This window comes from Ixodes scapularis, unplaced genomic scaffold (genome assembly GCF_016920785.2).
Source record: "Ixodes scapularis isolate PalLabHiFi unplaced genomic scaffold, ASM1692078v2 PGA_scaffold0__279_contigs__length_252992795, whole genome shotgun sequence".
Lineage (NCBI taxonomy): Eukaryota > Metazoa > Arthropoda > Arachnida > Ixodida > Ixodidae > Ixodes > Ixodes scapularis.
In genome coordinates, this window is record NW_024609835.1 from 12645178 (window position 1) to 12659289 (window position 14112).

The 14112-nt window shown below is 46.9% G+C and overlaps 1 protein-coding gene across 1 annotated transcript in view; it reads left to right on the forward strand.

Moving 5' to 3' along the window:
* Positions 1 to 11508: 11508 nt before the first annotated feature.
* LOC115321597 (connectin) overlaps positions 11509 to 14112 on the forward strand; it is a 38214-nt gene continuing 35610 nt past the window's right edge. The window contains exons 1-3 of the mRNA XM_040218783.1: positions 11509 to 11513; positions 12099 to 12158; positions 12199 to 13193. Coding sequence (XP_040074717.1) covers positions 11509 to 11513; positions 12099 to 12158; positions 12199 to 13193 — 1060 coding nt within the window. The remainder of the gene's footprint in view (positions 11514 to 12098; positions 12159 to 12198; positions 13194 to 14112) is intronic.

Here is a 14112-nt window from a genome sequence, read left to right on the forward strand (position 1 = left end):
CTTCCTGGTCTCACATAAAAGATTTTTTTCCGTTCGTCTGCCAGATCGTTTTCATAGGCATTCTCATGTCAAATAAAAGTATTACGATTGATCACTGTCAATAGGGTCGTTAACGTGTACCATTAATCGGTGATCGTACGAAACTAAACTGCGCGATACTGTTAGCACGAACGCGACATCAGCGTTTTCTTTTTCCTTGCTACTTAGCAGGTGTATTGACTATCATCCAATTGCAAAAGCTTACCTTTGGTACCCGAATGAGCACTTTTCATCAAAGTACCAGCTTTGATGAGAGCCTTTTAATTTTGAGACAAAAACGGAAAACAAAACGGCGACGGCTTGTCCGTGCCAACAGTGTCGCACTCTGTATACATCGGTGCAATCCATGTCCGTGTTGAAACAGTCATCTCTCGGAGCACCCGAGAACACAATAGAACGCCACGTACGTGGAACACTCTATTGAATTCTTCAACGTCTTATTCCTACTTTTCTGCGCTGCACTTCTGGAGTCAAAAGTACGATTTACGAAGGCAGCTTGGCGATGAACGAGGCCGGAAACATATTTAGAACTTGTGTAATGCCATTGACGCTGGATCTATTTTTATTGACGTTTTTAAACAATATTTTATCGCGTTCAAGTTTTTTCTGAATAAGCTCTAGAATTTATGGTTCCCCTTTATGCTATATGCATATTGCGCATCATTAGAAAACGAAAGCGATTGATAAGCACAAAAAAAAAAGAAATTATTCGATTAATGAATGAATGTTTGAAACTACCAATAAAGTCTGTGATGCGACAGTCAGCATGACGTTTCACATGCTCACGCAATGCTCAGTATCACCCCTCGATGTAACGCCTGAGCCTTTTTTTCTCTTTTCAGCCTCATCTCTCGCCGAGGTCTTTCCGGTGACCGCAGTCAATATAGAGTTTTAGGGAACCGTTTTCGCATATCCGATACGGCACGGTACGATGGGCCTTCCAGTAACTGCTCATATGGGAATATTCTGTGGTAGCGCATGCGCAGTTCGTACCGGAGATAACACCGTACCGTGTCGGATGTGCAAAAACGGTTCCCCAAAACTCTCTATTGGCTCTCCGAGTGCTGCGCGAGAATGTAGACAAACAATATATATATATATATATATATTGTTACAAAGAAGACGACGATGACCGTCTTTATCGGGCCGCTGGCGGTGGGGCTCGCTCCAGCGTGAGCTGGAGCGGGCAGTTCGATTAAAAGATCGAGGCTGAAACGGACCGCTCTTGTCCTTGCTCTTGATTTCCATCGTAACATCGTGGTGGAGGTGCGGGTCTTTCCTCTTCGCCTCTCCGCACGCTAATCACCACGCTTCTCCGAAGCCACCAACGGCCCTCTACGCTGGCCATGTCACAAGGTGAAGCGGCAGGCACTCCGGCGCTCCGCCCTGGCTCAGTGCCCTATCGCCAACGGGACCCTACGACGTTCGCCGGCTTCGGCACCGACGACGTTGACGACTGGCTGCGAAGCTTCGAACGAGTAAGCACCCACAACGCATGGGACGACACCCTGAAGCTCGCAAACGTGGTATTTTATCTAAGAGACACAGCTAAAGTGTGGTTCGATATCCATGAAGACAAAATCTCCTCATGGGATGCCTTCAAAGCGAACCTGTCGGATGTTTTAGGATGTCCCGTCAGCCGCAAAGAAGATGCTACACATAGACTTGCTACAAGAGCCCAGACTGCAGGCGAGTCGATTACCTCTTACACCGAAGACATCCTCGCGCTGTGTAAACGCGTTAACGCAGCCATGCCCGAGTCAGAAAAGGTCGGCCATATAATGAAAGGAATTCCCGAGGACTCCTTCACCATGCTGACGTCACGAAACCCACGGACTGTGAAAGAACTTCAGGAAGACTGTCAGCGCTGGGAAGGGCTTTGAAATAGGCGCATATCTCGCCCTGAGGCCGTCCACCGACTTCAGAATTGTGTACCATCCTCCGGAGTCCCTTCCACTGTTGACCTTACTACTACCATTCGAAAAATAATCAAGGAGGAGCTTGCCTTGCTATTCCCGCGTGGTTGTCACCATCAACAAGACGACTCATCAAGCCCCACGCCAGATGATCTGCGAGCTCCCATTCGCACCGAGCTCGCGCAATCAGGAGCTCCACACGCTCAGACGGTATGTGCCACGGCCTCGGCACCACGTTACACCTTCGAGCCAGAACAGATTCCACAACAGTCAAGATACTTCCAGAACTCGGGACTACAACGCCCATGGTCACAGCCCTATTACCCGGTTATCCGTCGACCGACCTGCTTTTATTGCGGGATAGCTGGCCATATTGCCCGTTTCTGTCGTCGCCGCATATCGGATATTTCAAGAAGGACTCCCGATTTCCGCCCGTCCACCTTCTATGGCACGAACCAACCGCCCTCTTACAACGAATACGACGACGACCTCCCACACAGGTACCAACGACGATCGGTATCACCCTCCAGTCGCAATGCTCGAGACCGAAGACCTTCTCCCGGATACCGACGCCGCTCTCCTTTACGCTCTGACCAGACCTTCCCCAAGTCGTTCGTCGATGGGGAAAACTAGTAGAAGCAGCGAAAGGGGGTCCAGCTGCTTCTGTTTTTCCTCGACATCCCCCACCGACTCCGCCAACATTCAACTTATTAGACGTTTTCATTAAGAAGGCAAGATTCAAGGCACTTGTTGACACTGGAGCATCCATTTCAATCATTCGTGAAGATGTACGCAAAATGTTTAGACTTGTTTGTACTCCTTGGAACGGTGGCACTCTTCGCAGTGCGAATGTGACTTTACTTAATCCTCTTGGTATCGTTTCCGTCTAACTCACCATTCAAAATGAACCTCACAGGCATTGCTTTGTTATCCTTCCTGACTGCACCCATGACATCATTTTAGGATGGGACTTCTTAGCCACTCGACGTGCCCTTATAGATTGCGCGACTAAATCGATTCATTTCAGCGATCCAATACCTTACTCCCAGCCATTTTCTCGCCCATTCGTTAATTTTCGTGCAACGCCTCATACTCGTATTCCACCATTGACTGCAGCACTCATCGAATTAGAAGCCGACGTCAATGACTCTACATATTTGCTCGAACCAAACATAGAGGTTTTGTTGCAGAAAGGTCTAGCTTTGCCTACCGTACTCGCACAGTCACAAAATAATCGAACCACTGTTTGGCTAGCAAATATTACTGAAATTCGCCAAGTTCTACCAGCTGGAACCTGCGTTTCAAGAACAAGTTTCAATGATCTCTTATATATCGACGCTGTCACTGATGAAAAGATGAAGCCTCACTCCTCTCACCGCGATCAGAAAGCGTTAAGTTTACTTCAGAAAACTATTAACACTCGTCCTTCACGTCATCAACAGGATACGCTCTACAATCTACTTTGTTCTTTCGTGGATGTCTTTGATATCAGTTATCCTCACTTAGGTCAAACTTCTGTTGTCCGACATACGATCGACACCAGCGATCAGAGACCACTACGTAGTCGCCCTTTACGTGTCTCTTCCTCTCAAAGACTCATTATACAAGAACACGTAAGCAAGATGTTGCAAGAAAACATAATTGAGGAATCTTCGAGCCCATGGTCTTCCCCTGTAGTGCTCGTCAAGAAAAAAGACGGTACATGGCGATTCTGTGTTGATTGCAGACGTCTAAACAAAATAACAAAACGAGACGTTTACCCTCTTCCTCGAATAGACGATGCTCTTGATCGTTTACATGGTGCCAACTATTTCTCCTCAATAGACATGCGTACCGGATACTGGCAGATCACTGTAGATGAAAAAGACAAAGAAAAAACAGCTTTCGTAACTCCCGATGGTCTTTACCAGTTCCGAGTAATGCCCTTTGGCCTGTGCAATGCGCCCGCCACGTTTGAGCGGATGATGGACAATTTACTTCGCGGCCTACGCTGGACAGCTTGTTTATGTTATCTTGACGATGTTGTAGTTTTCGCATCTACCTTTGAACAACATCTCTCCCGCCTTACTTTGGTCTTAAGATGCTTCCGTAAACCAGGTCTACAACTCAACGTAAAGAAATGCGCCTTCGGTAATACAGAAATCCAAATCCTTGGCCATGCAGTCAGCCGTCAGGGAATCTCCCCCGATCCAAAAAAGCTCCTGGCTGTCACAAATTTTCCTCGCCCTGCACATTTAAAAGCTTTGCGCTCTTTCCTTGGCCTGTGCTCTTATTTTCGACGTTTCATTCGCGGCTTTGCTGATTTATCCGAACCGTTGCAACGCCTCCTAAAAAAAGAATGTCCCTTTCGTGTGGTCCCAAGACCAAGAGCAGGCGTTTCGTTCCTCAAAGCGGCACTAACAACACAACCTGTCCTGGCTCACTTTGACCCGTCTGGTGAGGTTGAAATTCACACCTATGCTAGCGGCTACGGAGTTGGTGCCATCCTCATTCAAATCTGTGACTCAAAGGAACATGTTGTCGCGTATACCAGCCGGTCGCTATCCAAATCTGAAATGAATTATGGAATTACAGAGAAAGAATGTCTCGCCGTGATTTGGGCAATACAAAAGTTTCGGCCATATGTATTTGGGCGACCATTTAAAGTTATCACTGACCACCACGCCTTGTGCTGGCTATCGAATCTAAAGGACCCTTCCGGAAGACTCGGACGCTGGGCGCTAAAGCTTCAGGAGTACAACGTTTCTATATTTTATAAATCTGGCAAAAAACACGAAGCACCAGATTGTCTGTCGAGAAATCTTGTTTCTACGGCACATGCGACACATCATAATCCACCAATCGCGGCAATCTCCTTGACATCCACATTAGATTTTGCTTCTGAACAGCGACGAGATTCGCACTTACAAGAGGTCTTCAAATGCCTAAAAAAGGCTCATCTTACAAGCCAAGAACAGCGTTTGAGCAGTTTTTATACACTGAAAAAAGGCATACTTTATCGTCGTAACTATAACCCCGAGGGGCCTGAATTACTCTTTGTTGTTCCCATACACCTCCGGACGAATATTTTGCGCGTTCTACATGATGACCCTACAGCGGGACATATGGGATTTTTTAAAACATACATGCGCGTTCGAAACACATTTTATTGGAAAGGAATGTACCGCGAAATTTTAAGTATGTCACATTCTGCCTACAATTTCAGCAACGTAAAAAACCAACCCAAGCACCAGCTGGACTCCTGCAGCCTCTTACACCACCGCGTTATCAATTCCAACGAGTCGGAATTGATCTCCTGAGGCCACTTGCCGCCACTCAAGCTGGTCACCGCTGGATTATTGTGGCGATGGACCATTTATCTCGTTATGCAGAAACTTCCGCTCTCCGCACCGCAGACGCTGAAGACGTTGCTGCTTTTCTTTTAAAACAAGTAATTCTCCGCCACGGCCCTCTCAGGCACCTTATCAGTCACCGTAGAACAGTCTTCCTCTCCCGCGTCATTCAGGAGCTTCTACATCTGTGCCAAACTGTACACAAACCAACGACAGCGTATCATCCCCAAATGAATGGCATGGTTGAACGTTTTAATAGAACAATCGTTTATATGTTGTCTATGTATCTACAGTCAGACCAACAACAATGGGATTCTGTGCTTCCTTTTGTGACCTACGCATATAACACTGCAATCCAAGATACCCGAGGCTATTCTCCATTTTTCCCTCTGCACCATCGTTTTCCAACGACTTTTCTCGACAACCTTCTGCCATATAGTGCTGCCGAACAAAAACTCCAACCAGCAGTTGCACAACTTGTCTGCCGCGCCGAAGAAGCTCGTCAAATAGCACGATTACGCACAGCCTCTTCTCAACAACGCCAACGTCAACGCTATGACCAGAGCCATCGCGCGGTTTCCTACGCTATTCAAGATCTCGTCTGGGTTTGGACACCCACTCGGCACCAAGGCAAGTGTACCAAGCTTCTTCACCGGTAGACCGGGCCCTTCCGCGTCACTCAACGGTTATCAGACCTCACATATCAAGTGACGCTCCACGAGCCAACGGCTGACCTTCGCCGGACTTCCACCGACACCGTACATGTCGCCCGCATGAAACCCTACTTGCAACCATTCACACCATAGCAGACCCTACTCTGCACTTGCGGTCGGGACGACCGCCGCCACACCGGGGGGGTAATGTTACGAAGAAGACGACGATGACCGTCTTTATCGGGCCGCTGGCGGTGGGGCTCGCTCCAGCGCGAGCTGGAGCGGGCAGTTCGATTAAAAGATCGAGGCTGAAACGGACCGCTCTTGTCCTTGCTCTTGATTTCCATCGTAACAATATATATATATATATATACGGTACGCTGGGCGTGATGAGTACTGAGATTTTTTTATTATCCTTCCGCAATGAACAGATAACGAGTCATATCTTGCTTTTCTTTAAGCTGCTCCAGTCAGAAACAGCTTGAGAACCGCATAGGGGTACTTAAAGGGGCGATGCAACAATTTTTGTACTTTGCGGAAATACCGCTTAAAACGGATCCCTGAGGTCAATGACCTATAAAACACGTGTTCGTTTTTCACCCCACGCAATAGAGGTCCCATAAAAAAATTAAAGAAAAAAAATTGACCGCATCTCTACCTGGTGGATGATGTTGATTGGGGCGAAGCTCTGGTGGTGCTTGTCTGCGTAGACACTGAGCCGCAGCATGCCGAGCCTTTCGTTCGTTTTCATCCATGTCATAAAGAGAATGTGCGGTATGGAACGTGGTTATATACGCATTTGAGCATTTGACCGCAGCGCCCCCTTGTCTATAAACGTTGAGCCAATGCATGCAAAGTTGAACGCGATTCTATACGCATTTGACCGCAGCGCCGTCCCCCGCATAGACGTTGAGCGGCTACATGCAACGTTTCATCCATGACTGCCCAGCTCTTGAGTTACTACCACATCTCAAAGCCCCCTACTCGCCCCGCAGTCGTAGCCGAGTGGTTAAGGCGATGGACTAGAAATCCATTGGGGTCTCCCCGGACAAATTCGAATCTTGTCGACTGCGCACCTTTTTTTTCATAATTTTTTCTTTATTCTTTTTTTTTTGCCCTACACGAGCACGTGAGCACGTGCTCACTTGCTCGTGAGCACGTGAGCACGTGAGCACGTGAGCTCACGAGCACGAGCACCAGCAAGATTGATGTGAGCACGGACGCCGGACGGACAAGGCTAGACACCAAGGAGCTTCGCCCCTAAAACGAGCAGCGTTCTCCCCCTCAACTCGCAATCAGAACAAGGGGCGACGTGATCTGGAGCGGATTATATGCCGCCAATGTTGATCATAGACACGCTCTGGGGTTGGAGAAGCACAGGACACGCGCTGGGTTCCAGACATTGTTATTGCTCGGCTATTGTCGTCGCTGCAGCGATTGGACACGGGCCACTACCCGAATGCTTCTCGAGCTAGCAATTGTCACGAGCCCAAATCGAGTGGCCACGCAATGCTCGGGTCCAATCAATGAACCGCATTCAAATATCGCCATTGGGGTGTACTGCGATCCCCACGTTACGTCATCAAATTTCGCAACGTAGAGATTGAATGAAAATGATCGCTTTTCTCCTTTAAATTACACTGCAACAAAGGAGTTTCTTGGTGAATGGCGTTGCGTGCGAGTATCCTTGAGTCCCTCTAGCGCCAGTGAGCTCGTGTAAAGCAAAAACAAAAAACATTTCAATTGAATACCGTTGCACCGCTCCTTTAATATGTTCACGCGCTACATGCTTCCTTCTCGGGCGTTTTAATGGTTAATGCCTGAACTCGATTGCCGTCGGAAGGATAAGGAGATTCTCACAACTTGGCATGCCTTGCCCTTCATCGGCTTTCAGTGACTATACAGCGACTATTCGCGGCGAGAAGTTTGGGTATCGCCGCCTAGCGGATTTTTTTCACAACCCGGCCAGAGCGAGGATACTTCAATTTCTTCTGCTGGTGCAAGCACGTGCAATGCTAAGTTTCCACGCTCTATGAAAGTTAAAACATAACCTTGTGGGTAGCACGTGCACTACCCATAGTGAGGAAAGCAGAAGCGCCCCTCAAGCGCTTCTCACCTCGAATGAAGCCGTGGTCACACTGCGCACACACCCTACAAGAGACAGTCTGCAAACACAAGTCGCTGCAGTATCCGTGGTTCGAATTCCGCGTGCCAAACTTTCCTCATTGAACTCATTGCCATGTGGCATTCGAAGCACGGATCTCGCGGTGGCTCGCGTTCGAAGCTGTATACAGACTGTATTTCGTACGAGGTATAAGCAGTGTGACCACGGCTTAAGAATGATTGACTAGCAATAAATATTGCCACTTGGACTGGAGCCTCAAAAAGGCCTTCTCCATCGCGTTGCAATTCGTTCAAATAAAAAATGACAGGATGGTGACGAATACTAGAGCAACAACAAATAAATGGCACAAGAGAACAACCACCGGCCACCCCCAGAGGTTTCAACGTTTTCGAAGAAGGAAACGAGAAAATTGATAAAAAGGAACGGGAATTTACTATAAACATAAAGCTTTAAAAAGCGCCGGCGTCACGATGAGCTATCAGTTATGTAGTTATCATTGGTGCAAGAAATTCGACCTCTGTCTTTGTCAGTGATAATGAAGGTAAACAAATGTTTTTTGTTGTTGTTGTTGTTGTTGTTGTTTTTTTGTTTTTTTTTGGGGGGGGGGGGGGCGTGGGGTAAATCCCCGTGGCAAATGATTCAATGTTTTCTTTTTTAAATCTGTTGATGTGCCCATACAGTATTCTAGTATCACAGAAATAAGAAGTACAGTCACTGCACGTTCGGCCGTGAACGATGATTAGGTGAAAAGGCTCATCTGAAGCCTTTGATGCTTCCAAGTTGTGTTCTCTGAGTCGATGGCTGAAGCATCCCCAGTTTTTCCGATGTACTGACTGCCGCAGTTTAGTGTACTTGAACAGACAATTTCCCTCTTCGCACTCCGCGAACTTTGTGGCATGTTTTACATTGCACCCTCTGGGACTGTTTGTGGTTGTCCCCGGGGTTAATATGTTTACCCGACCGAAACTAGCAGACGGAGAGTCCGTTTGAAAGAAACGTCATTCTCGACAGCCCTTGGGAGTAGTTCTGCCGTGATCAGCGAGGTGACGACTGTATCGCTAGAAAAAGCGAATAATCGGTACAGAAGCTACTGACACCGATCTAAGAGATGAAGAAGCGGATGAGCTGTATGTCTGTTTTCACGAGAGACGTTGTTATGTCCCTCCCAATTTTAGTGGCTCGATCCGGCGTGGGTGGCGCATGCTTTCCCTTTTGTGTAGACCTTTCTTTTTTTTTTCGCATAACATCATTACGGCGAAACTGACTCATCCTCGACCTATAAATCCCCCGGAAAGGACCCCATCCTAAAAATAGCGAGGCGCAAAGCGCGACCGTTTTCGTCCAGGCGCTTCAAACCCGCTGACCAAGGAGAGACAAATTGTGGTTTCCGGGAAGTTCCGCGCACGTGCGTTAAGCGCCACATATCGCAAAGCGCAACATATCTCAGTTTGTTGCAGACTTATGCGTTTTTCACTGACTTAAAGATTAAAAAAAAAGAAAAAATGTATCACCGCTGCCGCCCACTTTCCTTTGACGGTTTGAGAGGGATGACGCCAGCTGCAGCCCTCAAATAGAAAGTAAACCCGGAAGGCTTGCTTTAGAATAAACGTCATTTATTGATTTTGACAAAATTTACTGTATTTTTTTTTTTTGATTTTTCGGGACTGGGTGTTTTGGTTTCTGTACTTTATATGATTTTCTTCTAGAGGTGGTTTCTTCAAAAATGTTATAATTTATTTACTTACGAGAAAATACACACGTTTAGAACCAGGAAAGGAGGAAGTCAAAATCACTTTTAAAAGGAATAATAATACGGGATTGTTTTAAGAGTATATACTAAAGTCACGCTTTTCACTAAAAATGGTGCAAAAATAAACAAAAAACCTTGGATATATTAGTTGTTGCGAAAAATAATTTTCGTGAGTCGTTTCTTTTTTTTTTTCTTTAATAATTCGCGCAACTTGATGTGTATTGGGGTGATTTAAAGTACGTGCCTTTGTCAAGTCCGCTCAAGTTATTAAGGTGAAGCGTTCACGAGACGCTCATTTGGAGTTTATAAAGTCTGTAGTTAAGAAAATCCAGAATACTTTGGGTCGCAGTTTAAAAAGAAATAAAGCGGAGGATATCAGCGTTGCCAACTGTGCCCCATGAAACGATGCTCGTGCGTCTACAATCGTGCAGAGAACGGTATTTGGCGTCAATAATCTGTGGCAATGAAGTCAAAGCTATGGGAGCCCATGAACTCGCACCTTGCACCCTTCACTGCTTCTGAAGTGTCACAAGTAGTTATTCCCCAAATATTTATAGAGAAAGCTCAGAAATTGCGAATGCCGGAAATACGTTTTCACCCATATACCAAGTACACATACGCCGCGACACTGAGGCACGAACTCCTGGGAGTTCGTAGCATCTCGTGCGCTGTGTTACGTAGAATAATTAAGATTTCGCTGAATACATTTTTCCGACTTTGTCATTTGCCGCGTTTCCTCTGTAGATCAAATCGTTTGACCCTCTGAGATCTCTTAGGGTAGAGATTGCTTGAAAACCTTTCATATACCATATTACAGCACCCTTCAGAACGGCCGCCGTTATTTGCTAATCTATAATCAAATTTGTTTTAGCTATCGAAGTTTCAAGTACTGCTCCACTGAGTGAAGCAGTACTTGAACCTATAGCAAGATATATGTTTTGAGCAACGTTTTTTTGCGGGACGAGTGAGGTAACATTTGCACTCTTTCAATGAATCCTCGCTGTGTCCTTCACTCCAATCCTTGCTCTCTAGTTACCACTTTATGTGAAAAATGACTAGCTAATTGCACATTTTAAGGGGCTGCCTATTTTGTTCGAGATTTTGAGAAAAGTAGAGCGTCGAAAAAGAGCGAACACGAATAATTTAGTAAGAAAACTGAACCTTAATAACAGGGGTTTAGTACGGAAGGAACCAGCGAACAGTTTCTTGGTAAATCCTCTGAGCACCAATTAGGTTAATAGCTTTCGTGAGCCTGCAACCAGGAAAACCGCCAGTTCCAAAGCGAGCACTTGTATGTCACAGAAACCGAACGGTGAATCAAGCATGATATCTTTTCGGAAAGCGAACCTTTCTATGAGATAGAATTGACAATAGCCGAACTGGGGTTGCAATCACCGTGATTATTTTCAGACGAAACTATGCACAGGCGAACGTAACACTCCGAAGGCGCCAGAACTTCGCCGCAGTTTTCCCATCTAATTAGGCAAGACGGTGAAAAAATAGGCTATAAAACACGTCGGTTGTTGCCTTGGACTTTCCAAATAGCGTTCACATTCGATGCAGTTGGCCATCACACTGATTGCGGTCTTTTTCGGGAAGAAACTCCGAAGATGGCTGTCCTCTTGGTACTATAGCTGAACAGTTGCAATGCTTCTGACTCTCCGAGAATGCCAAGTAGAGCCATCAAGTTAAAATGGGGTTCGAGAGGACGGTCTTCGTACCAAGTGCCGCCGCCCGACAAACATTTAAGACGCTGAGATTACACTCGTGCTAAAACATGGTTTCTTTGCAATCCGCACCATGCTTTGGTGAAATAGATGAAGGGTGCGAACGTACCTCTAAAAACGAATTTTAATCCCAAGCCAGCCCCATCAGCTCTTCATTTGATTGCACCTGTATTTCATAGTCCTCTTTATTGCTCGAAATTTGCAGAGTTCCTCCATAAATCGGAGCCGTTAACTTGGCACGTAAGGTCGAGGGACGAACCCTCTCAGAGGCTTCTGCGTGTATATTGTACCGCGAAGTATACGAGGCACAAATCTATCTCTAATCGCCTCGACCATTAAGAACGGCAATCCGTATTACACTCCAGTGGCTGGCCTTGGTGGAAAAATGAGAGAAGGTTCTTTTGTAACTGCCAGCTGAATGACCACATAAGTGCCATGGCGCGCTCGCCGTTACCACTGCCTAAAATGTTTAAAAATAAACACTGATGACTGGTGTTTGGGATGCATCGTGGGCCAGTTTGCACTCAGGATGATCTAAGTGTGTCGAAGAGAGTAGGAATATTTTGAACGTGTTTACATATGATACGAATTCTCCAGTTTGTTATGCAAATTCCTTGCAAATTCTGAGACGCCGTAACCCCGGTTCTCTTTTACAGGTTTCCAGCACTGGCACTTCTGGGTCTGCTCACGCAGACGCATATGTTGACGGAATCCACAGAAGAGCTAACCCTCAGTGTGTGTGAGCCCGCAGACGAGCCAATGTCCTGTCGCTGCGACGAAGTGCGGCACCCCGGCTTGGAGGGCGGCACGGAAGTGACGTGTTTCGTGGTCAGGACGTTGTCGGCCGACCATGCCATCTTCAAGTCCCTGGAAAGGCTACCGTCAGTCGTGGCGATCACCTTCACCGCGTTCGGAGAGAAGTACAAGTTGGACTTCGTGCCCAGTGTGCTCCTGCGTCGGAAACCGCTCCTCGAGCGCCTCAAATTCTCGCAGGCCGAGCTGGGCTCTCTGAAGAGTCACTCTTTCTACAACCTCTCCAAGCTCGCCATCCTTTCTCTCGATTCCAACGGGATCACGGAGCTCCAGAAGGATTCTATCGCCCACTTACCACGGCTGAAGAAACTCGAACTGGGAGACAACAAACTCGAGCGTTTAACGACGCGTTCCTTCACCCACCTTCCCCTGCTGACCTATCTGTTCCTTGAGCGGAACCAGATCGAGGTCATCGAGGACCTCGCCTTCGCGGGGCTCTCGAAGCTGGAAGAGCTCGACCTGAGCGACAACGCGATGACCATCCTGACCGAGCGCACGTTCGAGGGCCTCTCCCAGGTGAAGCGTCTGGACATGTTCAGGAACAAGCTGCGGCGGTTGGACGCCCGGGTCTTCGGCGCCATGCCCCTCCTGTCCGAACTCGACCTCAAGTACAACGAGATCTCCGAGGTGGATCCGGTGGCCTTTGACGGACTCGCGCACCTGACGGTCCTGTACCTGTCCCACAACCGGCTGCGTGTCTTGCCTGCCAACATGTTCGTCGGGGCGCCCAATCTGGTGACCGTGGACCTTTCGCAGAACAGGCTGCTCACGCTTACCTGGAGGACGGTCGAGGACTTGAGGAAGATCGGCGCAGAGTCCTTCGACATGAGCCTCACTGGTGAGCCCCTTTTAAAAAACCGCGAAGATATGTATATATTTTTTGGTAGAACTATAAGAAATAAGGGAACTACGTTCAGCTTCTGGATGTACATATTTTGTCTTGAAATATGGCGCTGATGCATACCTGTGATGTCAAATGAGTAAAACATGCTAATCCATAAATACAAAACGTAACGTGCGTTACTTCTTAGCAGTAACGGTAACGCGTTGCTTTTATTTTGAGGTAACGTAGGTCGGTAACGGGTTCCTTTTATTTGCAAGTAACGAGTAACGTATCCAAGTGAGAAAAACCTCGAGACAACGAAAGAAAAAAGGGGGACAAACACAACACCGTCTCTAAATTCCTGCGACAAGAGCTTCACTCGTGAGCCCCTTTTAAAGATACGTGAAATCGTTCCTTTGGGCTAACTAGAGCTCAGAAGAGGCAGTTCGCAAAACATAAGGCAGGAATCAGCGTTTGATTATTTGCACTACTTTATTTTTTAAAAATTGCATTTGTGAAATTCACATTCGTTTTTCAATCCAACTACAAATCTGTTTTGTCTCCCCCCGGCAGTCTCGCAGTGTATTCAAAATGAAGAAGAGCATTATCTCCACTCTAGAACTATCAACTTCGTCGGGCTTGCCGGAAGTTTAACATGGCGAAGTCGCAAACACTTAAAAATAGAAGAAAACAAAAATTAGAAAACGTTGCAGTCGACAGCCGCGTCGGACCATGAGGCGCGACAGGAAAGAGCCTGCGGCGCCTACAACTAGATAATACTGTAGGGGAGAGACGGGTCATCCGATTACCTGCCATCGGCTCCCGATTCACGGACTCTCTAAGTGTGTTTGGTGACTCGAACGCATCAAATAATTTTAATTTCACTGTCACTATAAAGATATTACATTCTATCTTTACGAGATTACAATTCACG